Below are 25,358 nucleotides of genomic sequence, written 5' to 3'. Positions count from 1 at the left end.
GTTGGCAGACCAATCTACCACAAAAGGCTACATACTGTTACTAAGTAAGCTTTACAGAATGAAGTCTTCAGATGAAGTCACACTGGCGCCTTACACTTCACGTTTAAAGCGCAACGTTCCGAATTGAAATACGTAATTTCTAAGAAAACTGAGAGGATGTTACACAAGCACATTAACTGTTTGCAAAATGAAGGCCACAGCATTTTAGACAAGAGTCCAAAGCACTCAATATTTACGCTCTCCAATTGAAATGCATTATACGTGAGCAGCCTGTTTTACGTTCAGTCATAGTTTGTGAACTGACCTTTTCCATGTGTGATATAAAGGCAGTAAAATAAGGCACGATCACTGAAGATAAAAAGTGCCTGTGTGCTTAAAAAACAATGAAAGTGACAATTATTTATCCCAATATATTATTGTTAGGTTTTAAGCTAATCATTATTATTTATAAGGCGTCACAGATTCCGTAGCGTCGGATACAGAAACAAGCAACAAATAGATGAGGTAATACATATAAGTAGCACAGATGAATGTGAGCAATGCTATAGGGACTCACACAGAGTGCAGCAAAAAACATGACAGGACGTACGTGGGAGTCAGACAGTAAGAAGACATGGGACAATTACATTCTAGAGGGAGGGGTGGTGAGAGACAGTAGGACCAACTGGGAGAAAATGGAAATGGCAGGCGAAAGACGAAGAGGTGATGTATAAGATGGTCAGGAGGAGGTAGGATAGGAGAGTTGAAATGGTAAACTTACAGTGAATTTGAAGGACTATAGTTTGGGGAAGAGCCGAGTGAGGCAGGGTAGGGAGTTACAAATATTGGGGGCAGCACGGTAGAAGTATTGGAGGCGAGCATGGGAGAAGGTAACGAGAGGTGAATTGAGGTAGGTATGTACCTGGAGACAAGGTCAGAGTTGTAGGGGGATAAGTGTTGGTAAGGGCAAGGAGCTTGAACTGAATTCTGAAACTCATAGGGAACCAATGCAGGGATTTACGTAGAGGAGTAGCGGAAGAGGAGCGACGGGAGAGAAAGGCGAGCCTAGCCGCAGTATTCTGTATGGATTGAAGGTAAGAAAAGTGAGAGTCAGGAAGGCCAGTGATGAGGTTGCAAAAGTTGAGGTGAGAAATGATGAGTGAACGTACCAAGACTATGTCCCTTCCTTTCTCAAGAAGCAACCAGATTTTTGTGATGTTACGGAGGATGAAGGGTCAGGATTCGGTGAAGGACGGGATATGAGGGGTAAAGCGGAGGGTAGACTCAAGGGTGACTCCAAGGCAGCGAGTTTGGGTGACATTAGAGAGAGTTATGTTGTCAATTATAAGGAGATATTGGGAGGGATAGCAACATTGGCAGGAGAAAAGATTCTACTGCAAGTAAGACAAAACAAAAAACAAAACAGTATTTTACCTGCCTGTTGAACGGAAGTTACAATGACAAATATTTATTACACCACACATCCACAAAACAGCTGCAGTTACAAAATGTTGGAATAATGTAGCAGTCTCATCAAGTTAGCACTTGTACGATCAGTGCATTTCAAGTTATTAAAAATACATGTACAATATAAACAGATCAAATCTTCAAGACTGAGTACAGTCCATTTCTAGTCCTTTTCTTTCATAACAGGACAAATTGCGAGACGAAAACGAAAAAAGGATCCACACATTAAAGCAGGGCTATATGCTTTCAAACAGCAGACAGGAAAATAATCCAAAGAGGTGCACATTCCATGAAATGTAGAAGCCGCCTATAAACCAGATGCCATTAATAAAAGACTACGGAGATTAAATTACAATCTGTGTGGGTACAGGATCTCTACTTTCAGATTAAGGACATTGATATGGTAGATATGTACATGACCAATCCAGCACACATGGAGAACATAGATAAAAGGGAGTTCTTATCTTTTATCTATGAAGCGTCACAAAGTTCTGCAGAGCCGTACGTGGCGGTAGACATAGCACAGACAGATCTGAAAAGCACGGGTACCGAATAAAAGTAGTAATACAAGAAGCGTTACATAAATCAAGTCATATTCGATGGGCAATTCCTGGGAAAAGAAGGGGAAGGAGGGAAATGGGAAGGAGGGCCATGCTCGTCAGAGCTTACAATCTAAAGGGGTGGAGTTAGAGTGAAGAGTGAGGGGGTGACATACAGGGAAAAGAGTGGGTACAGTAGGGTGAGGTTTGGTGAACAGGTGAGTTTCAGGGAAGTGTTTGAAGCATTGGAGACTCGGGGAGAGAGTCTGATATAGCGAGGGAGCAGACACATGATTAACCTGCCTATCTGGCACCGATTCCTTGGAAAGTGACGGGTTGGGTACCTTATTGCGACAATCTAAATGGAGATAAGACATACCCCGAGATGAGATCAAATATTCAGGTTGTTTACATAAACCGTAATTGATAAAAGCCATATTTATCACAGAGCTATGGCTGCAGAGAAGGTTCCCCTAGAGTCCATGAATACCTGGAAGGAAAAGATAATAAGGAAGAAAGGGTGGCGGGGGGGGGGGGGGGTAATGTGAACATGACAACCCCTCTTCTACCCCCAACTGTTAAGAAGGGTTCATTATGATTCCCTGGCTTTAAAGATGCATCGTTAAGAATCGTTCATCATTTCAGGGTCAGAATGTTACCAACACAAATATCATCTGGTACAAGATGACTCCTCCACAGCTCTCACTGCACCACTAGTTATGCCAAGAAACACTACAAACTTCACATTACAAAAGGAATACATTTATTTTACTATCATAAATTTACATTGCAGTCTCTATAGCGAACAGTACGCAGAGGAGAGAGACACTTCCCAGAGTCCCTGCACTCTGCTGTTTGCATCTCTTTTTCCATACATTGGTAGCGCTGTACAAGAGAGCACCCAACATTAAGATGCTCAATATACTTTAGTGATAGTATGTGGGGAGCATCAAATGTTAAGTAATAATATTCTGATAAGAATTTCTAAAAAAAAAAAATAATCTTGGTTTATTCTTTTTTTATTTAATTACTGCTAATTATGTTTCAATTATTAAATAATAATACTTTTTATAAAAGTTACGAATATTATCTTCTTTGCCCTCAGAGTGAACGACTATGTTAGGTGATGGATTGTTTTTTCTCGATCACATGCAATAATCTGGATGCTTAAGTATAAACACTGAGACTCTCTCGCTATGGTTTTTCTATACAGACAAGATAATTATTGTGCATATATCTGTATGTTTCCTTGTAAACACTGTCCCGCAAGATGGGAACATATTACAATTTAAGACATCAGTGTTTTTTGGTGAATATATGTGGAAGCATTTTGTGAGAATATGCTGAAAAAAAAGCTTAACCAGCTTAATTACCAAGCTAATTAGGTAACATATGTTCTTTGGCCTTTTAGATTTAGAATTATAACAGGAAGATGATGAATTTTTGCTTTTTGTTTTAGATTAGAAATGTTATGACTGTTTTAGATAATATAATTGGTAATGTTTTAAAGATACATGATCTTAGAATGACATCACCTCATTTATAGGGATATACAACTATAAAAAGGTGGTGATATGAACGGCAGTTATCTTTGCAAAAGTCATATCTGCAATGACGAAACGCGTCATTTAAACCTTATACCCGTGGTTGAGCCCAAGAAGCAGGTTTATGTCAATCTTCATTTCTGTCTTTTTATGTTCCTTTGATGAACATGCAACAAGACTGGGCTACAAGATCTGAGAGATGTGCTGATTAACGCTGGACAGACATGGAGAGATTCCAACTGTGAGCTGTCTGTCTGCTTTGGTGGCTATTAAAAAGGGGAGATTTCCCCCCACCCCCCAACAATCATTACTCCTAATTGGGCGAGGTTGCTACCAATGTCTCTCGGTGGTACTCACTTCGCCGATGGCCTAAACCCCAACAACACTTACCCCGGCAACTTCAGAGCGACACTGTCCTTTCTGGCTCACTTCTAATGCCTACTGTTAGTTTAAGTGACGTGAAAATAATACGAGGACTGAAGATCCCGACACAATGAAATGACATCAGTCTGCGACGCGACTCTCTTATTGCTGTTGTTAAGGGGGTAATGGAAGCAGCCGGCGGCAGTAGAATGTAAAAGTGTTTGTCAAATATTATTTTACATCCGCCGGCTGCTTCCATTGTATATTAATGTGATAGCACAGAAATGCAACTGTACATTCAGAAACAACGGCACTAATTTATACACAACAGTCTATGCAGACATAAGACATTATACTGCCTGGCTTCATATGGCTTTGTCAAATGATCAGACCATAAATCCCATTTATTTTAAAAATAACATCTGTACATTTTAGCTTTAAGAATAAGAACATACTCTTAGAATTACATCCAACCTACAGTGCAACAGAAGTGCTGCTAGTTGGTCAGATAAAATCTATTTTCAGAGACAAAACCTAAGACTATCCCTTCAATTTATGGCCAGTTTTCCACAATGACTATCCACAGTTGAGTGGTCCCATTGTGCGATATATCTTAGGCACAATGGGATGGAAAGAGATTCAAATGAATAAAAAGAACAAAAACAAAATAATACTTCTTAGTAGATTGCATACTTGTGAGCAGGGCCTTCTTTCCCAGCTGTATTCTTTAAATACTGGGTTTTTTTTCCCCCAACCGTAAAGCGCTATGGAATTTGCTGGCGCTGTATAAAGATATGATAATGATTACGTGGATCCATCCCCAGAGCCTGGTCTTTTGTGGGTACTAGAGGACCGGTGTAAACATATGTGATGACGATGACACCAGCAGCAATGTCTGGCCCATTCCGATTGGCCGCTTGCGTGTTGAACCCTCCAGTTCACAGCAGTTCATTCATTGGCGTCGTACCTATATTCTACCTTGTCACAGCCACCTATTCAGAGCTCTTTGTCATTCCCACATGGACTCATGCAAGAGACAAGACTGCCATTGAATTTCGAAAACGATAAACAGATATGGGAGAGTTTTCATAATCATTTTGTAACTAAAACAAGACTTTTGCATTTATTAACAGCACTGTCAAGACACTATTTTCCAGTATACATGACCATTAATAACATTATATTGGGTATGAATAGGGTAATGCAAGTTTTGTATTTATAACCAACACTGTCAAGCCGCCGCTCTACGCTATTGTGGGGCATATACGCATTAGTACACCAGACGCAGAAATACTGCCATTAACTGCCATCATCAGTTGAACGTACGGAATTAAAAAAACTAGATTGGAGGAAAAGTGAAGTAACTTCATCCAGTGTATTGGGTTCAGAGTGCCACAAAAGTGGGATGCCACGTGTTGGGCTTATATCTAAATGATCCAGATTCTCGTCGATTTGCCGTCATTATTTAAAATAGCAATTTTAAGACAGGGAAAGCCCTACTTAAAACTGACATCGATTGATACATTTACCCCTTGGATTTAGAATGCCTTGCAAACTATGATGCAAAGCACAGATGCATGGCATATAGTAAATATAGTAATAACGATGGATAACTATAATGTTGTGGAAAGAGCAGACCATAGGTTTAATTAAAACCAGACAAAATTGAATTGAAAAAAAAAACAAAACAAAAACACAACTGCGGGAACCTACAGCATTATCTCTCAACCCCAATGTCACAGTTAAAATCAGGTAAGGAAGATGATGCAACATTGGAGAAAAGCACGATAAAGACAGAAGGAATGATTAGAATAGATCCCAAATGACTACTGTAACATAGACTTAATAATGCAGTAACACAAGCAACCTTATACAAGGAAAGGGTAGATCTCTGAATAATATGCTTAGTGGGAATCTAGAGCACGGTCACAGGGCGTTAAATATAAGCTGCGGGTTATTTGTTCAGATCATCACAGCCCTGCTCGTCACCCGCCATTATCTGTTGTAGGAATAGTGTGTGTCTGCATTATGTTAAGTGAAGCCATTTTAGCTGAGGGCACTTAAAATGCATGGATTATGTTTTTCAGGTCCTTACCCATTAGGGGTTAAAGTTGTTTTAGTCCCAGCCAATAGAATCCATGGGGAGTGGTTTCAGTCACCTCATTAGAAACTCCCATGGGCTTCTAGACCTTTCCTTCCCGCGATTTCACGGATGCAGGAGCTCCCTGGAGACAGATAAGATCGTTTTTATTGCTTTTAGCTTTCAATCTTTTCTAACTCCCTGTTATCATCTTTTTCTGTTTAATCTCATCCTTTGCCTTATCTTTTAACCTTCCCGTTTTTCTTTTACTTCATTTATTTCTCCTCTTTCACTTTTTTCCTTCCCCCCCTCCTTTTTTCCCATTCTCCATCTCCCCTCTCTCCATTTTCTTTTTTCCCCTGTATTTCTCCTTGCCGCTAAAATGTCCAGACCTAGGAGATCAGTGGGCCCCCCTGCACGTCTGTCAGACGGGTCACAGCTCCCGGCCGGGAGTCTGCGCCCGCCTGTTACTTTATCCAGCTCTGCCCCCTCTAGTGAAGCGCTGGGAGCGCTGCCTGAAAGCGTGCATCACAGCGCTGTTAATATTGATGCAGGGGACTCCCCTGTCGCTGGGTCTCGGCGGAGATCCGGGCAGGGGGGGGGGAGGGGCGGCGCTCGCAGGTCCCGGGCTCCAGAGAGATCAGCGGCGCTGGCTGCCTCAGAGGACGCCAGCGCTGCTGTGCAGCATAGTCAGCAGAGGAGGAGATCTCCTTCTCCTACCTCTGCTAGGTCCAGCCAGTCCTCCCTTCCTCCTCGCTCTCCACCACCCAATTTGGCAGGTCAGGTCTCCCCCAGGGCAGCTGGGGGAGAGGGAAGCTTACAGGCACTGGCTTCCTCTTACAGTTCCCCTGTTGGTAATCACCTGATAGCTGTGAATGAGGTAAATTTGGGGTCACAGCATGTCTCTGTTTCTGCCACAAGTCACAGACCCTGGTTACACAGCAGCAGTGGTGACAGTATACCTCAAATTAATATTATCCCCCCACTTATGCCTCAGGGATGGATCAGGGGTAGAGTGCGCCCTCATATGGCTCACAATGTAAGTTTTCAGCCCATGTTATCTTCTCAATTACACACACCCTCACCACCTCAGGTTGGGCCCCCTATACAGTATAATTTCATATCTCCAATACAAGCTGCTAATGTTCCTCTGCAAAGGCTTGCATATAGCGATCCCATCAATGTCGGGGGTCATCCCTCAGCGCTGGTTCAGTCTGGGAGCTTTCAGCAAATGCCAAACATAACGCTTAGTCCATGGGCAAGACCAGCAGTAGCACAGGTGGAGGCGCCCCACGGGAACCTGCCTCCCTGGTCACTACCGTATCCTCCTCCTAATCCAGAAAGGGTCCAGCGGCCAATGCAGAATTGGATGGCACCGTATCCACCTCCTTATGGTTCAAGTTATGGGCATGCTTCAAATGCAAGCATTACAAATATACCCGTCCCTGATCTCAATAACTCCCCCTTTGGGGTTGGTTCCTCCCAAGATCTGGCCAGTCCACCAGCCCCAGGTTTTTCAATTTGGTACGCCTGTCCCAATAGAGTCGTTAAACAGTATTTCAGGAGTTAGGGTTAACCAGTCGTTTGTGTCTGAAGTAGCTAACATACATTCTGTTTCAGTGACGGCAGTATCTGGCGGAGGGGCGGCCGAGCCATTGCCAGAAGTTATCACAGTGACGGGGAGCTCTGCCTTACAGACGGAGCCAGCAGGGGATTCGGCTTCAAGAGAAGAAGCATCAACCCAAGCACTTGCGTTACCAGGGACATCTGCGCAAAGTGGTGAGTGTGATTCTATTTTGACACATCGTTCACATACACGTAGTCCTCCTTTAGCTACCACTAGTGAAGAATCAGATGAGGACGGTTAGGGTCCACGCAAGCTTTTAAAAATCTTAACAGAGCATTTAGCGAAGCCCGCTAGGGTGACCCCTTCAGGCATAGCACCACCCACGGCTTTAGGCGGTCCTATGGTACGATGCGACAATACAGCATTGTTAAGAGGCGTGCGTCGCAGTTCAAAGGATAGGATTGACAAAGGGTACTATGTCGATTTGTTTATGCTCACCTCTGCAGCCAAAAAAGAATTGCTGGCTGCCTGTGGGAAGGGAGGAATGGGTGAAGAAAATTATAGAACGTTCCCAAACTGGTTGAGGGGGTATTGTATATTCTATGCCATCTATGTGGAGTCTAGACCGGACACTAGGGCGGATGTGTGGAGGTACCGACACCTGATTAATGATCTGTGGATTAACGCGGGTGGTACAATTTGGAGGCGTTACGATGAGAGTTTTCGTAGCAAGGCAAACAAAATGCATACTATCCCATTTGGGTGTAAGGACGTTGAGTCATGGATGGCACTGATGCTGCCAACTGAAGATGCTATGCCTCCTGTAGTGCCTAGGTTTCAGAGCCAGGGGAGGCGTAGTACTCCCCAAAACAGTAAGAACAGATGTTTCGCGTATAACAATGCCTCGTGCGGTAGGGGTGACTCTTGTAGATATAGACACGTATGCTCCAAATGCCGAGGCAGTCACCCAGCTAAGGAATGTACCAGGCAGTCATCAGGAGTGGGTAGGGGCCGCAGTGCGCCAGGAGGTGCTAACTAAGGGGCCATCCCCTATTGATTTAAAAGTTCTAGATAAGTGGCTTAGTTTTTTCCCAGATGTTGTTCAAGCCCAGTGTCTATCCCAAGGTTTTCATTATGGTTTTCAGCTTCCAGTAGTAGGAGAAATTAGGTCTTCAATCGGGCAGGAATCTTAGGTCAGCAGTCTTGCTTCCTGATGTGTTGAAGGATAAGGTTATGAAGGAGGTTAGCTTGGGTCGTATGATTGTACCTTTTGATTCCCCCCGCGATTCCTGATTTGATAATTTCCCCTGTAGGAGTTGTCCCTAAGAAGGCTGCGGGTAAATACCGTCTAATACAGCATTTATCCCATCCTCCCGGTTTTTCAGTTAACGACGCAATAGATGTTAGCTTCAGTTCAGTCAATTACCAGTCCTTTGAGGAGGCCTTGACGTTAGTTAGGGGCTTTGGGCAAGGGGCTTTATTGGCCAAGTTAGACATTGAATCGGCATTTAGACTGCTGCCGCTTCACCCAGAATCTTTTAGATTCATGGGCTTTAGGCTACAGGACGGTTTCTACATTGATCGCTGTCTCCCCATGGGGTGCTCAGTGTCATGCGCTCTTTTTGAAAAGTTTAGTTCATTCCTGCATTGGTGCGTACAAGCAGGAACGGGTCAACAAGGAATCGCCCATTATTTGGATGATTTCTTGTTTATAGGTCCCCCTTCATCCGCAGTGTGTGCAGACACGCTTTTTTCAGCTACGGCATTGTTCAAAATCATGGGGGTCCCAGTGGCGCATGACAAGACTGAAGGGCCTAACACATGTTTGTCATTCTTGGGCATAGAGATAGACACCATTGCAGGTGGTTGTCGTTTGCCTGATGAAAAGATAAACAAGTTGGGGGCAGCGGTTTCTGAGGCGATTAGTTCACAGGGTAGCTCCTTGCGTCAGGTTCAGTCTCTTCTCGGATCGCTCAATTTTGCATGCAGGGTGATACCGATGGGACGTATTTTTTCTAGAAAATTGCAAATGGCCACATCAGGCTTAAAAAGGCCTCATGCCAGAGTACGCCTATCGGCGGAAATAAAGGGAGATTTGAGAGTACGGGCCAAATTCTTGCAGTCTTTCAATGGAGTGCGGATATGGCCTAAGAGACAAGTCTCGAATGTTTTGTTGGAATTACACACAGATGCCTCTGGGGCGAATGGTTTTGGGGCCATTTTTCAGGACGAGTGGTGTGCAGCTCCTTGGCCTGAGGGGTGGCGTCAGAGCAGTTTGGTGGCAAATTTGCTGGTTCTAGAGTTATTCCCAATAGTTTTAGCCATTGATCTATGGTGTCATAGGTTAGCAGGCCAGAATGTTGTTTTCTGGTGTGATAACCTTGGGGTTGTGCAGGCAATCAATCGCCAAAGCGCTACGTCATTGCCAGCAGTGAACCTTTTACGTAGACTTGTTCTGAAATGTTTGAAAAATGATATAATTTTCCGGGCCAGACATGTACCCGGAGAGGTGAATAAGGTGGCAGATGCGCTTTCGCGTTTCCAATGGCGCCGCTTTAGGGAGCTAGCTCCTTTGGCTCAATTAACCGGCATCCCTTGTCCTTTCTATGCATGGCAGTGGGTCGAGTTGGAATGATCGAGTTGGCGGAGTCATCCTTGGCGCAATCCACAAGACGTGCGTATCAGTCAGCGGGAGGCTTTCTTACAATCCAGGGCCCCAAGTACATCAGGTCAGGCGGAGGAGATTTTAGAGTTTATGTGGGAAAGATATAACACGGGTGTTAAAAAGGCGGCTATGGCCTCAGCGTTAGCAGGCATTTCTTTTATGGCCAAATTACATTCAAAAGTTGATCCCACAAGAGGTTTTATTATTTCCAAGGCTATGAAAGGGTGGGCTAGAACCCGCCCTTCGGTTCCTGACTCTAGGCGTCCCATTACGGTTCCCTTGCTTAGGCAGTTGATTATGTCGCTTGCGGAGGTCACTTCTAGCTCCTATGAGTCCACTTTATTCAGCACAGCTTTTTCTATGGCGTTTCACGGAGCATTTAGAATTAGCGAACTTGTGGCTAAATCGAGAGTTTCCCTAGGTACACCCCTTTTGGGAAAATATACTTTAGTTGCTAGTACGCAGGTCTCCATAAAAATTGCACGATCCAAAACGGATCAGTTTAGTAGGGGTCATTGGGTCACCTTGTCTCCTTGCAATGATACGAGTATATGTCCGGTGGCTTGGTGTAATAAGTTTTCAGGAATAAGGCCTAGGGATAGCGAGGCTTGGCTAGCACACATGGATGGGTCTCCTTTGTCCAAGTTTCAGTTTAATGCCATTTTTAAAAGTGCGGTGATAAAGGTGGGTTTAGACCCAAAATTTTATGGAACTCACTCGTTCCGTATTGGAGCAGCTACAGCTGCTGCCATGGGAGGGGCCTCCGTACCCGATATTAAATTGTTGGGGCGATGGAAGTCCGATAATTATAAAAGGTACATTAGACCTTAAGGCAGTTATATGCTCATGTTTTGCATATGTTATTTCTCTATTGTCTATACTTGGTGCTCTTGCTTTACTTTTATCTTTCTGGTTCTTGTCCCTCCTCCTCCTTACTCTCCCCCCCCCCCCCTTCCTCGGTAATCCAGGGCGAGAGCTGCTTGCCGTGTTCAGCGGGGGCATGGAGGGATTTTTTCCCAATTTCTCCTACGGATTAAGGCCTGATTAGTGGTGAGCCTCCGGGGTTTTTTGGGTTGGTTCACCTTCATCTGGGTTACCGTTCCTTTACTTTCTTATCTTATTAAACCTGTTTAGGTTGGTGACATTTCCCACCTAGGGGTGTTAAACCGTTTGGGTTGGTACCTCATAGCTTATGTTAAACCATGATTGGTTGGTATGTTTGCATGTCTGTATCATAAATCACGCAGTGGTTGGTAGTCGGGCATAGAACCATAGAATTAATATATTGTCATGTTGGTGTAACATACGGTAAACCATGACTTATTTCCCACCTCCTGTTAAACCTCTAAAGGTTGGTATGTTTTCAAGGCACGTATAGGCGTCATATCGTATTCCCATTGAGCATATATATTTATCATTTCACCTCATCAGATTGGTAAAGGTAATACTGTTATTAGTGCCCCCCCCCCTTAAAATATAAGTCTAATAGGTTGGCATTTATAGCCTCACATATGTAGTTCCCCTCTCTTTAGCTTAAGCAATTTTATTCATCATTGGCCATATTAGACTTCTGGGCTATTAGATAAGCAGTTCTATCATATATCTAGTCATATAAACCGGTTGGTTGGTCCATTCTCCCCCCCCCCCCCCCCTGTCCCACATTTCCATACGAGGTTGGTATTAAACCTTTGCGGTTGGTTGCAAATATGGACAATTTGTTTAAAGTATGCAGGGGTCAGGGTCATTGCTCTTCAGAGCTGGTGTGTCTTGGTGTTATGTATGCATATAGGAGGAAAAAAGTAAAGGTTACAGGGCCTGTGTTGTCCCTGGTTTATATTCCAGGAATATTTTGGAATATTTGTTACTACTCCAGATCACCAATTCTTTCTATCTTCGGTTTACAGGCCTGAAGATAAACATTTGGATAATGGGACACTCATTTGTGTATTGGGCTTCAAAACATCATTTGGCGAATGAGTGGTCTAATTTCCCATGCCCGGTGGATATAAAATGGATGGGGAAGAGGGGCCTTTGCTGGCCATTCCTGGTGTCTTGGTTAGAAGAGGAATTGGCAAAATCACAACATCCTGATATTATTGTTTTGCATCTTGGGCGGGGGAATGATGTGGGGAAGACTAAATCATTGGCCCTCATAATAAGCATTAGAGAAGATTTACGTGCTATTCGGGCACGATGGCCTACAATTAGGATTTGTTGGTCCAACATTATCCCTCGTTTATACTGGAGGTTTCCCATTCGCCCCTCTACGCTTACTAGATTATTAAGAAAAATTAATAGTGTCACGGGGAAACTGGTTAGAGAATTGGGGGGGGGGTAGAAATTTTCCACCCATCCATTAAGGCGGATAATACACACCTGTTCCGGCCGGACGGTGTTCATTTGAATAAAGAGGGGATGGGGTTTTTCATCAGGGAGATCTATGAGCAATTAGGTTCATGGTTTTGTGCTCGTGGTGGCAGGCTGGGAACCCGTTAAAGGGTACCAGCTATGGTAGGAGAGCAGTGCAGTCAATGACTAGTCACAACGGTGGTTAGGATATTTGGCCGCACATCACTGCCCCTTTCAAGTAACATTACTCTTGATCCTTCCGAGTGGAGGATCCCTTGGCGTGCTTGCGTGGCCGTCAATGTTGAGTCCAGAGGGGAGCAGTCATGCTGACGCCTGTTTAACACCGGCCAATGTTAAGGGAGTATTCCTTGGTTTAGCTTGAATGCCATTTGGGCATTGCAGTATTTGGTTAGATGATTAGTTGACTGCAGTTTGCTCTCGCCACCACCAGGTGACTTTCATTTAATTGGTTTATGATTAATAAAAACTGCGACCTTTTGCCAAAGTAGCTATACGTGTCTGTGTCTTTATTTCATTAGATTAAGTAACACTTTTAAAGTACGAAGGTTGGTAAGGTGCGTGAAGGAAAAGGACATTAGCCATATGCGTTTTATACAGCACGAGCAGGTCCATCATCTTCCCCGCCACGCGGCAACACTCCATTGAGATCTAAACAGCAATTATACATTACCCGATTCTAACACCACGGATTTTCCTATGTTTACTTGCATACTGCATATCGGGACGGAGACCTACTGAGGAGGATACATATTTAGATCTCTGCCCTCCACTAATCTATAGCAATGGGTCCGTTCTGAACATTATACTATACCCACTTTGGATTCTTTCTGAACATTATACTATACCCACTTTGGATTTTTTTACATTTACTACTAGATCTATTCGACGAGGTTGGCTGGAGGCTATTGTTATCATGGACTTATTAGCTTAACAAAGGAACCACGTCATTTACATATTTACCTAGGACTGTCATTATTGTTTTTATTATCACTGTTTGTATATTGTACAAGTTTTAAGCTTAGACTTGAGTCTGTTTTTTGTGATTTGTTTGTGTTTTTCAACCGTTATGTGGGATTCTGCTATTTGTAGCCTGCATTAATTTTATTAAATTGCCTTTATTTATATATTCCTCTACTCCAATTGGCATCACTCCGTATTAACAAACAGGGAATCATAGTTGATGAGCGCTCAGCTAATTTGTTTATTTAATAGTGTGTGTGCATGGATCTCATACAGAGGCTTGAGACCAACAATATGTAAATAGAAGGATAAGGTGAAAAAGAACACTGGGACCAAGCACTGCAGTGATCCATCCCCACCGAGCTGCAACTCTTCACCTTTAACAAGAAAATATGACGGCAACGATATCAATATGCTATTCTATGTTATGAGGGGATATTAGAAGGGGGGAAACGTGAGGCTACATGGCTGCACAATACAGGAAAATTAGATTGTATCTTATTTCTTATGCCCACAAACCTCTCTGCTACTGACTTAATGGAGTCACCAGTTCCCCTTTATAGAGTTATATAAAGTGGCTTATTTATTAATATGGTGCAAAGTGTAAGGACCTTATGAACAAAAATTAAGAAAAACCTAGTACAAAATTAGTTGCCCAGAGTTACCATTAGGGCTCCCATAGACTGTAAGCTGGCGAGCAGGGTGTTCTTACCTCTCTGTCTGTATGTATTACCCAGTATTGTTTTATTAAAGTTTGTTCCCAATTGTAAAGCGCTACGGAATTTGCTGGCGCTATAGAAATAAATGATGATGATGATCCTTATTTTCTCATGACAGCCCCCCCCCCCCCCTTTTTCTTCACACTCAAAAAAACTATTTTTGTATACTCTAAGCTCCAGTTGGAACCACATGGTGTCCCAATGTTTCCATTTTAAAATTAGGAGGCCTGGTTAAAGCCCATGTGCACAACTCCCAACCATCACCATTTCAGCGGAACAGTCCCAAATTTAGGGTTCTGTCCCACCTAGGGATATGTTTGTCCTGCGGGTGGGAATGTTGGGGGAAAGGGAAATAGCTAATGGGCAGCCTAGGGCTTTACAGCGATAGGCAGCCCTCTGGGGGCACTGCTACGCCCCCATCATGACGTGTCCATGCCCTCTGGCACGCTGACATAAGCCTTAAAGCTGTGTAATGTGAGAAGATAGAATAGTCTGCAGTCTAATTCTCTCCCTCCAAGAACAACCATGGGCAATCCGCCACCAGTGGGCCCACAGTTAGGAGAACTCTCCCCAGACATAACTTCCTGTGCGGTTCCTAGCTCTGTATAGTGACACAGCCCTGTTTGAATTCTAACTGCTCCAGGTTGTCACGAAAAAAATAATAAAGGGTTGCATTCTCCCTAAATGTAGATCTCTGGCACAGAACCCGCCCAGTTCTGATAGTCGGCAGGGGGAAGAGATATTTGGGTACGATTACATTTTAGGTGAAGTTACTATTTTATACAATGCTGAACAGTGGTTTTCAATCTAGCATGTATCCAGACACAGAACTACGAGTCACACAAGTAACAGGAAAGCAGTGTAGATTTTCTTTTTACGAAGCAAGGAAGTATTCATGCCAACCCTTATAAATAAAAATGACTTAATCCCAGGTTACATTTCCTTTATTCATTTCCTGTGCTCCGTGCTATGACCAATAGCTGGGGATTCTCTGCTTCTCTGTCAAGCTCAAGGAAATGAGTCAACAGGAAGATTTAAAAGCCTTGTGAACAAAAGAAAAATACCTATATACCTGTGCAGCAGTTTTCAGAAACATTCCACATTCCTTCATTTTGCTTAGTATACCGGTTTGTATGCTTATGGTTTGATATTATATAGCAGCAAGAGCCTGACAGGTAGTGAACAGTATTCATTCCATCCCACTAAGCACTTTTCAGGGGACTGCAGATTTATTGCTTTTGTCTTTTTCTAAATAATTAAATTGAATTACTTTTTACAGACAAACTAATTGCAGCAATTGTATCTTTTTTAACAATAAAAACTAGAAAATTTTGTAAGGACAAACATTTTTAGGGGTGGAAGGGTGAAGCAGATTGCACAGGTGGGTGTGGCTATGCAAAATAGGTCTGAATTGATCTTACATGAAAAAACACTTAGAACGTACACAACAAACTACTATAGCATCAAACAATACCATGCAGATAAATGCTTCAACTGCAATACACACAGCAGTACCCATCAGGTCAAGCCAGCTTGTGCCCACCCGCACTCTGATGCTTTAGCAAGTAACTATTACAACTGGGGCCAAGAGTCCAGAGCTCCAAGGCACGTTGTTATAGAGCCAGTGTCATATGCAGCAGGCTAGTGTATGGTAGTATGCCATACTGCCACTTCTACTGCCTTCATTGTAACACTATCACATTCCATTCACTTACATTATATATACAGTGGTAGAAGTGGGGTGTATATGGTGGTATGTCATACTGCCACTTCTACTGCCTTCGTTGTAACACTATCACATTCCATTCACTTACATTATATATACAGTGGTAGAAGTGAGGTGTATACAGTGGTATGTCATACTGACACTTCTCCTACTGCCTTCATTGTAACACTATCACATTCCATTCACTTACATTATATATACAGTGGTAGAAGTGGAGGTGTATACGGTTGTATGTCATACTGACACTTCTCATACTGCCTTCATTGTAACACTATCACATTCCATTCACTTACATTATATATACAGTGGTAGAAGTGGAGGTGTATACGGTTGTATGTCATACTGACACTTCTCATACTGCCTTCATTGTAACACTATCACATTCCAGTCACTTACATTATATATACAGTGGTAGAAGTGAGGTGTATACGGTGGTATGTCATACTGACACTTCTCATACTGCCTTCATTGTAACACTATCACATTCCAGTCACTTACATTATATATACAGTGGTAGAAGTGGAGGTGTATACGGTGGTATGTCATACTGACACTTCTCATACTGCCTTCATTGTAACACTATCACATTCCAGTCACTTACATTATATATACAGTGGTAGAAGTGGGGTGTATATGGTGGTATGTCATACTGACACTTCTCATACTGCCTTCATTGTAACACTATCACATTCCAGTCACTTACATTATATATACAGTGGTAGAAGTGGGGTGTATACGGTGGTATGTCATACCGACACTTCTTATACTGCCTTCATTGTAACACTATCACATTCCATTCACTTACATTATATATACAGTGGTAGAAGTGGAGGTGTATACGGTGGTATGTCATACTGACACTTCTCATACTGCCTTCATTGTAACACTATAACATTCCATTCACTTACATTATATATACAGTGGTAGAAGTGGGGTGTATACGGTGGTATGTCATACTGACACTTCTCATACTGCCTTCATTGTAACACTATCACATTCCATTCCCTTTATAATTCCCATGCCGCCGCATCTAAATTCCCACTTCAACCATCGCTCACATGGCAATCCCCAACACCATAGCAATAGTGGAAATGTGGCTCTGGCTGCAGTAACAGCACCAGACTTAATAATGATGTGTATGGCTGATCACAACTCCAGGAATATATTGTAATGGCTCATTGCTGATGCATCAGACAGGGCTCATACACTGACTTCCTGGTTTTATTTCAGGATATAAGGGTGGGGAGGGGGGAATGCTGGCACTCACTTAACTACCAAACATTAATATACATGTTCTGAGGCAGACTGAAGCCAGATCTTAACTTACTTGGGTTTAATTTGCCACATAACCTGTAGAATTTATACAGCAACCTGTTTTTAAGCCAGGCTACCAACCTATTTTTCTCCCTTTTTATAAGTACGATTTTTGTCCAGCCCTATTTTAAAGGGTACTTTGTGGCCGTTGAATAGATGGTCAAGTGCTGACGCAGGTAAGCCAAGGAATGAAATAAAGTGTGCACCTCACAGGAACCAGCAGGATTTTAGTACAGGGAAAAACGCAGGATTTGTAGAGGGGGGGGTTTCCACACCACACCGCCAGTGGGCGTGACCAGCATGTATGGGTTCGTAGCTATAATTTTTGACAGTGCTTGGCTACTCTCCAACTCTTCCTATCCCCATAATATACATGGGCAATGATGCATGCACTACTGTTAGAACACGCAGCTCTCCCTTTTCAAGCAGAGCCGTGTGAAGCAGGGGCAGGATCCAGCCACCTCAATTATACAGTGCCCCAGGCTTGGAGGGGGGTTTCCAGCCACTAGGTTGGTTTGCCTATGTAGTAGTATGAGGTTCACTGGCTCATGAATTGGGTTTGAAACCATATTGTTGGGTTTCATAAAATTTGATGGTGTGAGATTTCGCACACAAAAAAAACCCAAAAAAAACAAAAACTAATACTTCATCCAATGCCTTTTTCATTAATGATGGTGACATTTATCAGAGAGCACCAAGCCTAAGAAAAAAAGAACAGTGTACAGTGAACAGTGTTTCTTTAACCTGGGTCTTCAGGACCCCCAACTGCGCATGTTTTCCATATCTCCTTGCTTTAGCACAAGTGTATACATTACTGAATGACACATTGTAACACATCCACAGGTGGTATAATAACTTCCCCTGTCACCTGGAAAACCTGCCCTGTTAAAGGTCCTGAGGACTGTGTTTCAGAAACACTGTTCTAGAGAACACTTACTCTACCAAACACAATATATAACATGTCTTGACTTCTGCAAGTTGTGTGTATAGAACACTTTGTATAATTTTCTTCTTGTTCCCTATTTTTTTATCATATTCAAAGGGGAAACACCTGCTCAGACAGAAAGGTCCTATGAACCCTTAGGAGTTAACGGTGCCAGTGCGTAATGCCAGGTTATTGCTCTGCACATGCAAAAATAAAGAAATAAAAAATCCCTCAACTGTGCAGTATGCAAAGAATGACATCTCCCACACAGCTCAGCCCTAAACAGTACAAGTCAGAGACAGGAGAAGGAAGAGCAGGAGGCGAAAACAGTGACAGCTGCGCTTACGGTAATGCAGGTTTGTGCAGTGGCTGCAAACCATTGCTCAAGTGCTGTATGAAACAAACACACTGCACAGCAATCTATATGCAGAGGTCATTTAAAGCTCAGTGAAAGATAGATGCAATGTATCTATTTTTTACTTATTCGGATAGAGCCTTTGTCAAAGCCCAACAGTCTCTATTATTAATTCTACTTTGTTTGAGGGCGTTTTAAGGACTGGAACACTTCAACTCTGTCTTAGGCCTTATCTAAGGTGGTTTTGTTAAGTAGAAAACTGAAGAGGTAAATTATATATAAAAGTCAATCTAAAAGTCTATGTAACCCGGTTTTCAAAGTGGTAGATTAGTAATAGCCTCCAACATTACATTTTACACTACACAAAATTGCCTGCTCCGGCTTTACACATTTGTTCCCAAATTGCAGTAACCTGGGCTGAGCTAAATGAGGATTTATTAACTTGGTTTCAACGTTCAAAGTGGGCCGGCATAGGGTGGGATGCCATAGGGTGGTATGCCCTACCGTCACTTCTCCTACTGCTTTAATTGTAAGACTACCAAATGCCATTCACTTATATTTCCCATACCGCCACTTCTAAATTTTCACTTTGGCCGCTGTGGAGTTTCATATATAGGTATAAAATGATAACACAATCCATCTTCTCCAATTTTACAGGATTCTTAACATTCATACTCTGCAGTTAACATTTGAAATGCTCCAACTGGCTAGAAGGTGATCTAGTCCCTCCCACTTTAAACTAGTTTAAAACACAGACACCCAGGAGTTGAAATGTTCTGAGCTTTGGTTAACATTCCAGTCTTCTGGTTGGCTATAGTTTGTTTTAGGCGCGCCTACTTCCCTATACATCAGCATAATCCATATTGCAGAATAAAAGTTTTGTTACTCACTGGCATTAGGAAACTGCTAGTGACTCTGTTGCCAAATGCAATCACGTTTCACATGCGCTGACTGGCTGTATTTGTGGACACTGGCTGTCAGGTAAACAGAGAAGGCAGCGGCCAAAAAAATCCTGCCACGCAAATGTGCAGGAGGTCATTGAAACCATTACGGTGGTCAAGTGGCTAGCACTTCTGCCTTACAGCACTGGGGTAATGAGTTCAATTCCCGACCATGGCCTTATCTGTGAGGAGTTTGTATATACTGCCCGTGTTTGCATGGGTTTCCTGCGGGTGCTCCGGTTTCTTCCCACACTGCAAAAACATACTAGTAGGTTAAATGGCTGCTAACAAATTGACCCTCATCTGTCTGTGTGTATGTTAGGGAATTTAGACTGTAAGCCCCAATGGGGCAGTGACTTATGTGACTCTGTAAAGCGATGCGGAATCAGTGTGGTGCTATATAAATAAATGGTGATGATGATGAGTAAATGCTAGAAAATTTATGATTTCTAACATCGGTGGGCAAGGGGCCTAAAAACCATTGAGAAAGGCTCACCAACCAATGTGTAGACACACTTCTACACCAGGTCTGACCTGGCATAAGGATAAGTGCCAGCTTTGGGTTTTTTCCCCACAGCTACCACAGTCCTAACAAAAAGCTCCACACCGTTTTTGGCTATGCCCTGTCCCCTTTTTCAAACCAAGGCACAAAAAATTCAAGTATCCTACATCATAGGTATGGGGCACTACGGAGACCTATACTCGCAAATTACCTAATTCTCTAAAGTCCCTAGCTGAAACCAGTTTCGCTGCTCCTTTCCTTTTATGGCCTGTTCAAAAGCCAGCAGGGGGCGCCACACATACCACAAACAAGAACCAGCAGAGCCATTGTAACAACGACTCCACTGGGTAAAATCTATCAAGCTGTGATTTTCTGGCGGGTTTGAAATTGGAAATGTTGCCTATAGCAACCAATCATATTCTAGTTATCTTTTATTTAGTACATTCTACAAAATGACAGCTAGAATCTGATTGGTTTGCTATAGGCAACATCTCCAATTTTCAAACCCGCTGGAGAATCGCAGCTTGATAAATTTACAACCATGTAGCAGCACCAGGGCTCCAACAACTTTAGTATAAATCTTTTACATAGGTGGTAGTGCAGCTTTAAGGTGCACTGGCTCCTGTGATTTGACAACCCCCTGCCTTATTAATGAATTATATGTAGCTCAGATGACCGCAGTTAAAGAAAATATTGACAGACATTGAAAGGCATGGTGGTATATGCGGATTTAAATCTCTTCTACAACTTCTGCTTTTTGCTGGTTTAGAGTTGCTAAATTCACCAAGATAATACAACAGTGTTGTGTATTCTCACAACAAGACAAGATATATGATAAAGGAATTTAGGGTTAGTACATTATTCTCATCACATGAAGAGTCAACTATTGCCAGGATGAAATCTATAATAAAAGTTGGTAGAGTCTCATTTTCATACATACAGAACAAATAAGAACATGTGTAATACATTCTAGAATTGCAATAGCTACACAGCTTGAAACTATTAATCACATTATTCACCAGCAATCATCCTGTCTGGGAAATCAAGTCCTACAATGGATTATATAACAGCAGGGGGGCATGCCCCCCCCCCCCCCAAAACCAAATAAAACACATATACAGTATAATGATACAGAGACTGCAACTGTACATCTCCATCTCTATTAATAGGTAAACAATCCCTAATATGTCTAAGATACATTAGTATTGGCCATCAGTATACTGAAAAAAGAAGCATTTATTACAAATACTTTAATAACAAAAACAGATTAGGGTTTAAGAAATATTAGAGAGGTTTATAACACATATGCAGAAAAAGTATAGCCTATATGAGAAAAAGCTCATCAATACAATACTACAAGAAGAGTAGAAGAAAAAACAACACCATATTTAAGGCTGAAACTCCACTCCACGAACAAAACAACAGTAATAACTAAGCACACCCACCAACCTGACTTGTTTTTAGTGTGATAGAAACTAAGTGAAAAAAACAGTAACTATTTGCAATAACCTTGGCTGAAATGGTTCAGATTATAAGAACTCACTTGATTCCAGTAATTTAAGTGAGTTTTATTGCAGTTAAGTGGTTCTTGTAAACCTCAGGGAAAATGTGGCTGTCCAGCTGCAGTGGAACCATAAGTCCCAGCTAACGGGCTGGCAGATCTGTGACTTGTAGTTCCACTACAGCTATAAAGCTAAGGCTACAGGATGCACAAGACTGTTGTAAACTGATCCCATTAGTAACCCTATAACTATAGCCCAGTGGGACAGGAATTCCATCAGACACCCAGTACACGGGGCTCAGTGCAGGAGCTGCCGCTTCCATTATACATCGGTACATTATATACCTTATTTTCCTTCTCTTGTCCCGTGTCCAGGTGGACTGAGATGAGCTTCTGCAGCCTGGCCTTCATGTCTGTGCAATCACAAGTCCCTGACAAGCAATGGACACAAAACTTCTCGCAGATCCAACAACCGTTTCCTAAACATGCTGGTGAGGGTTCAGTTCTAACTAAGCCTTTCAAGCAGCAACTGCAGAGTTCCGACCAATGGCCGGGCAGCCTCGGTGACTCTCTAAAACTGCCAGACTTCATTGGATTAGGAAGTGCGGGCAGTTCCTCAAAGAATTCATTGTCCTCATTACTAATACAGCAGTGTGCAATGCAATGTGATCACTGCCACACTACTATCTCTACATGGAAAATAGGTCTCTTATACACATACACTGGCAGTGATCCAGTAAGAGGTTTGTGCCACTGATCATTTTAAACGTATTATTTAAAACAAAACACAGCATGCAAAGTAATAAATATTATCATCTAAATCGGTAGGATGCTCCATTTGCTACCTTCTTATACAGTACTGTATGCTTCTATTCCTGTTTTGATCTTGTCATGTTACCATTATTATATTCACCTATTCCTTTATATTAATATAGAGGGAGAATTTAAAAATTGCCTAGTTTGTCAAGATAAAAACTAGAACATGAAACAGTCTAGTAAGTGAGATTATATATTTCTTCCCTTGAATATAATTATAATAAAATTCAGAGGGGGAGGCCCATTTCAATAAAAGTAGCCTTGCACTAATGGTCTTAAGTAAATTTAAATGCCTCAAACCCTTTCTTCTTCCAAATTGTTCCTCATTTAGGTTCTATGTAAGCGTCTTAGAGATAAACTTCTTCTTTTACCCCTATAAGTTCCTGTCAGATTCCAAATGTTTTACATAACATTCACTGGGATTTTTTTTCTGGTTTTTTTTTTAAGCATGTGTCATGCAGTTACAACTGAAATATGTAAATATGTGCAAAAGCGAGATGTAAAGCTTCTTCCTCCTACCAAAGGGTCTTGTGGGTCTATTTATTTCTTAGCACAGTGATATGATTTATCATTTATGAAAATTGTTCAGCCAAGAGAGGGGCTCCAATAAGAGCCTGTCCATGTGATGTAGTACGTGCCCTTGTGTTTCAATCTCCCATTGTCCCATAGACTGTAAGCTTGCGAGCAGGGTTCTCTTACCTCTCTGTCTGTATGTATTACCCAGTATTGTTTTATTTGTTCCCAGTTGTAAAGCGCTACGGAATTTGCTGGAGCTATATAAATAGATGATGATGATGTCCCAGTGAAGAGCCTATAAGTAAAGTCAACGTCAACATATTACACAGTGCTTTACAGAGAATATGGCTGGGAACATAAAATTTCTCCCAATGCGATATCCTTAATAATTTTACCGACTGAAAAATAAAAAGTCCTGATCAGCTGCCGATTCATGTGCACACACTAAACACATTTTACAAGATTTACCCTCAGACTTGTGCTGTTCATCTGTCATAACCATTGGCTGAAGGTGACTCTGCACACTCCATAGAGATCTACAGACTCTGCTGGTCGTGAGTACGTACTCACTGCAGAATTGTAATGACACTGTTCCATCGCTGAACGAGATTTTTAGTTCAGTTTAAAAATCAAATGAAACAATACGATGCGCTTCGGAACTATAATCGTTTATCGTTGGAGCGTAAACACTTGGACCGAACGGTCATTTATCGTGTGACTGGCCCAATAGTGGGGTGAAAACCCTGTAGTGTGACAGATCCAGGGTTTTGTGTATCCCATGACAGTTGTGTCATGGATCATGTCCAGGGGTCAAGGCTAAAGCCCGTTTTAAATTGTAACAGATATAAATTTCGTGACCATCAGTTCATGTGTTGGTTACATGATTTCACATCAGCAGTAGTTCTGGCACATGTGCAGAATGATCCACAGCTAAGCCTGGACAGTCGCTCATGCCCATAGCTTCACAGTGCACAGTCAGCTGTACAGCAGGGGAACCAATGGAATGTGTGACTATGGTATGCACAGGTAGTTAAACAATAATTTTACAATAGGGTAGGGTAGGAGCAGGAATAAAGTAAATGGAATACTAAAAATGCAGACATTTTGGGAAATGATGTAAGCACCTGTATGAGGACAGGTGAGGTGTTTATATAAAACAGTAAATGTAAGGGGATTGTGAATTATAAATTATGGGATGAGTGGGTCATTTGAAACAACATAGAGAGGTAGGATACAATACAAATGGAAGCCAGGATTGGTAGAAATAAAGTATCAATGAAAGGAGGCACTGGGAGAAAGAAAAGGGATGTATGAAAAGAAGCCTGGGTAATGTAAGTGAATATATAGCTGCCATGTATCCCTAATTTCCAGGAACAGTCCCAGGCTTTAATGATTTGTCCATGGAAATTGTTGTCCTTCAAAATGTCCTTATTTTTCAGTATCGACTACTTGCACAATAATATTATTTTCGTCATGTATAGCAGGGCAGTAGTGAATCCATGCCATGCACACCTGCCACCGGTGAACCCAGCAATGAAAGGGTATTTTGTGGATAGGGGAGGAGGATAAGGGCAGCTTAGCGCTATCAGAGTGCCAGGCACTCACCTGGCGATGTAACCATGCCCACATTGTGACACGCCACCTTTCATCCCACTATGGATTCCTCCAGTGTATGCAAGTGTGGTATATAGTACATCTGAAGGGACAAGTTATTAAAGGCCCAGACATATTAAACAAAATATATAGGGCACACACTGGCCCAGGGCCGGACTGGGACTAAAAATCAGCCCTGGCATTTCAAGCATACAGGCCCATCTCTGTTGATGAGCATGAAAAAACTGGGTGCCGCTAAGGGCGTGGCCACATTATGTTGGGGGCGTGGTCAACATGGGGCATTGATACATACATTACATACATTATAATAAAACATTACATTTATCAGGCCCTCCCTATCATGCCACCCCTCCACCCCAGAAGCACATTACAACACCCCCAGTCCACTGAACTTATCTATGCTTCTGATGCTGCTGACATCCATCAGAGTGGGAACGTCCTGTAGAGTGAGCAGGGAAACTCTTAGGGCTAGATTTACTAAGCTGCGGGTTTGAAAAAGTGGGGATGTTGCCTCTAGCAACCAATCAGATTCTAGCTTTCATTTATTTAGTGCTTTCTACAAAATGAAAGCTAGAATCTGATTGGTTGCTATAGGCAACATCCCCACTTTTTCAAACCCGCAGCTTAGTAAATCTAGCCCTTAGTCTCACAAGATTAATAAATCTCATGAGACTTAGAGCTCCTTGGCTTGCTCTGCAGGCTGTGTCCTATCTAGGGACTGGGAGTAGCTATCCGCTCCCTCCTGCTAACCAGAGCTGGACTTAGTCTCAGGGGGCCCCAGGCACTTAAGACAGGGGGCTCCTATGATGTTATATGGTTATTAGACACATTTTCAACAAATACATAGGCAATACTGTGAGCACTACAGTTCTAGGTGCACACAGTTCTGCCTTCA

The 25,358-nt window shown here is 42.4% G+C and overlaps 1 protein-coding gene across 5 annotated transcripts in view; it reads right to left on the bottom strand.

The window, feature by feature from the left end:
* The window catches only part of TBC1D1 (TBC1 domain family member 1), a 199,740-nt gene that overhangs the window by 102,911 nt on the left and 71,471 nt on the right, over window positions 1-25,358 (bottom strand). The window contains exon 1 of one of the 5 annotated variants that reach the window (XM_075194775.1): window positions 21,863-22,030. The exons of 3 other annotated variants lie outside the window; for them this stretch is intronic. In XM_075194775.1, coding sequence (XP_075050876.1) covers window positions 21,863-21,928 — 66 coding nt within the window. In that variant the 5' untranslated portion in view covers window positions 21,929-22,030. Of the gene's footprint in view, window positions 1-21,862; window positions 22,031-25,358 lie in introns of those variants that run through there. One more of the 5 variants, XM_075194777.1, reaches the window with a different exon arrangement.

Source organism: Mixophyes fleayi, chromosome 1 (assembly GCF_038048845.1).
Source record: "Mixophyes fleayi isolate aMixFle1 chromosome 1, aMixFle1.hap1, whole genome shotgun sequence".
Lineage (NCBI taxonomy): Eukaryota > Metazoa > Chordata > Amphibia > Anura > Limnodynastidae > Mixophyes > Mixophyes fleayi.
This window is presented reverse-complemented; position numbering and strand designations above follow the sequence as displayed.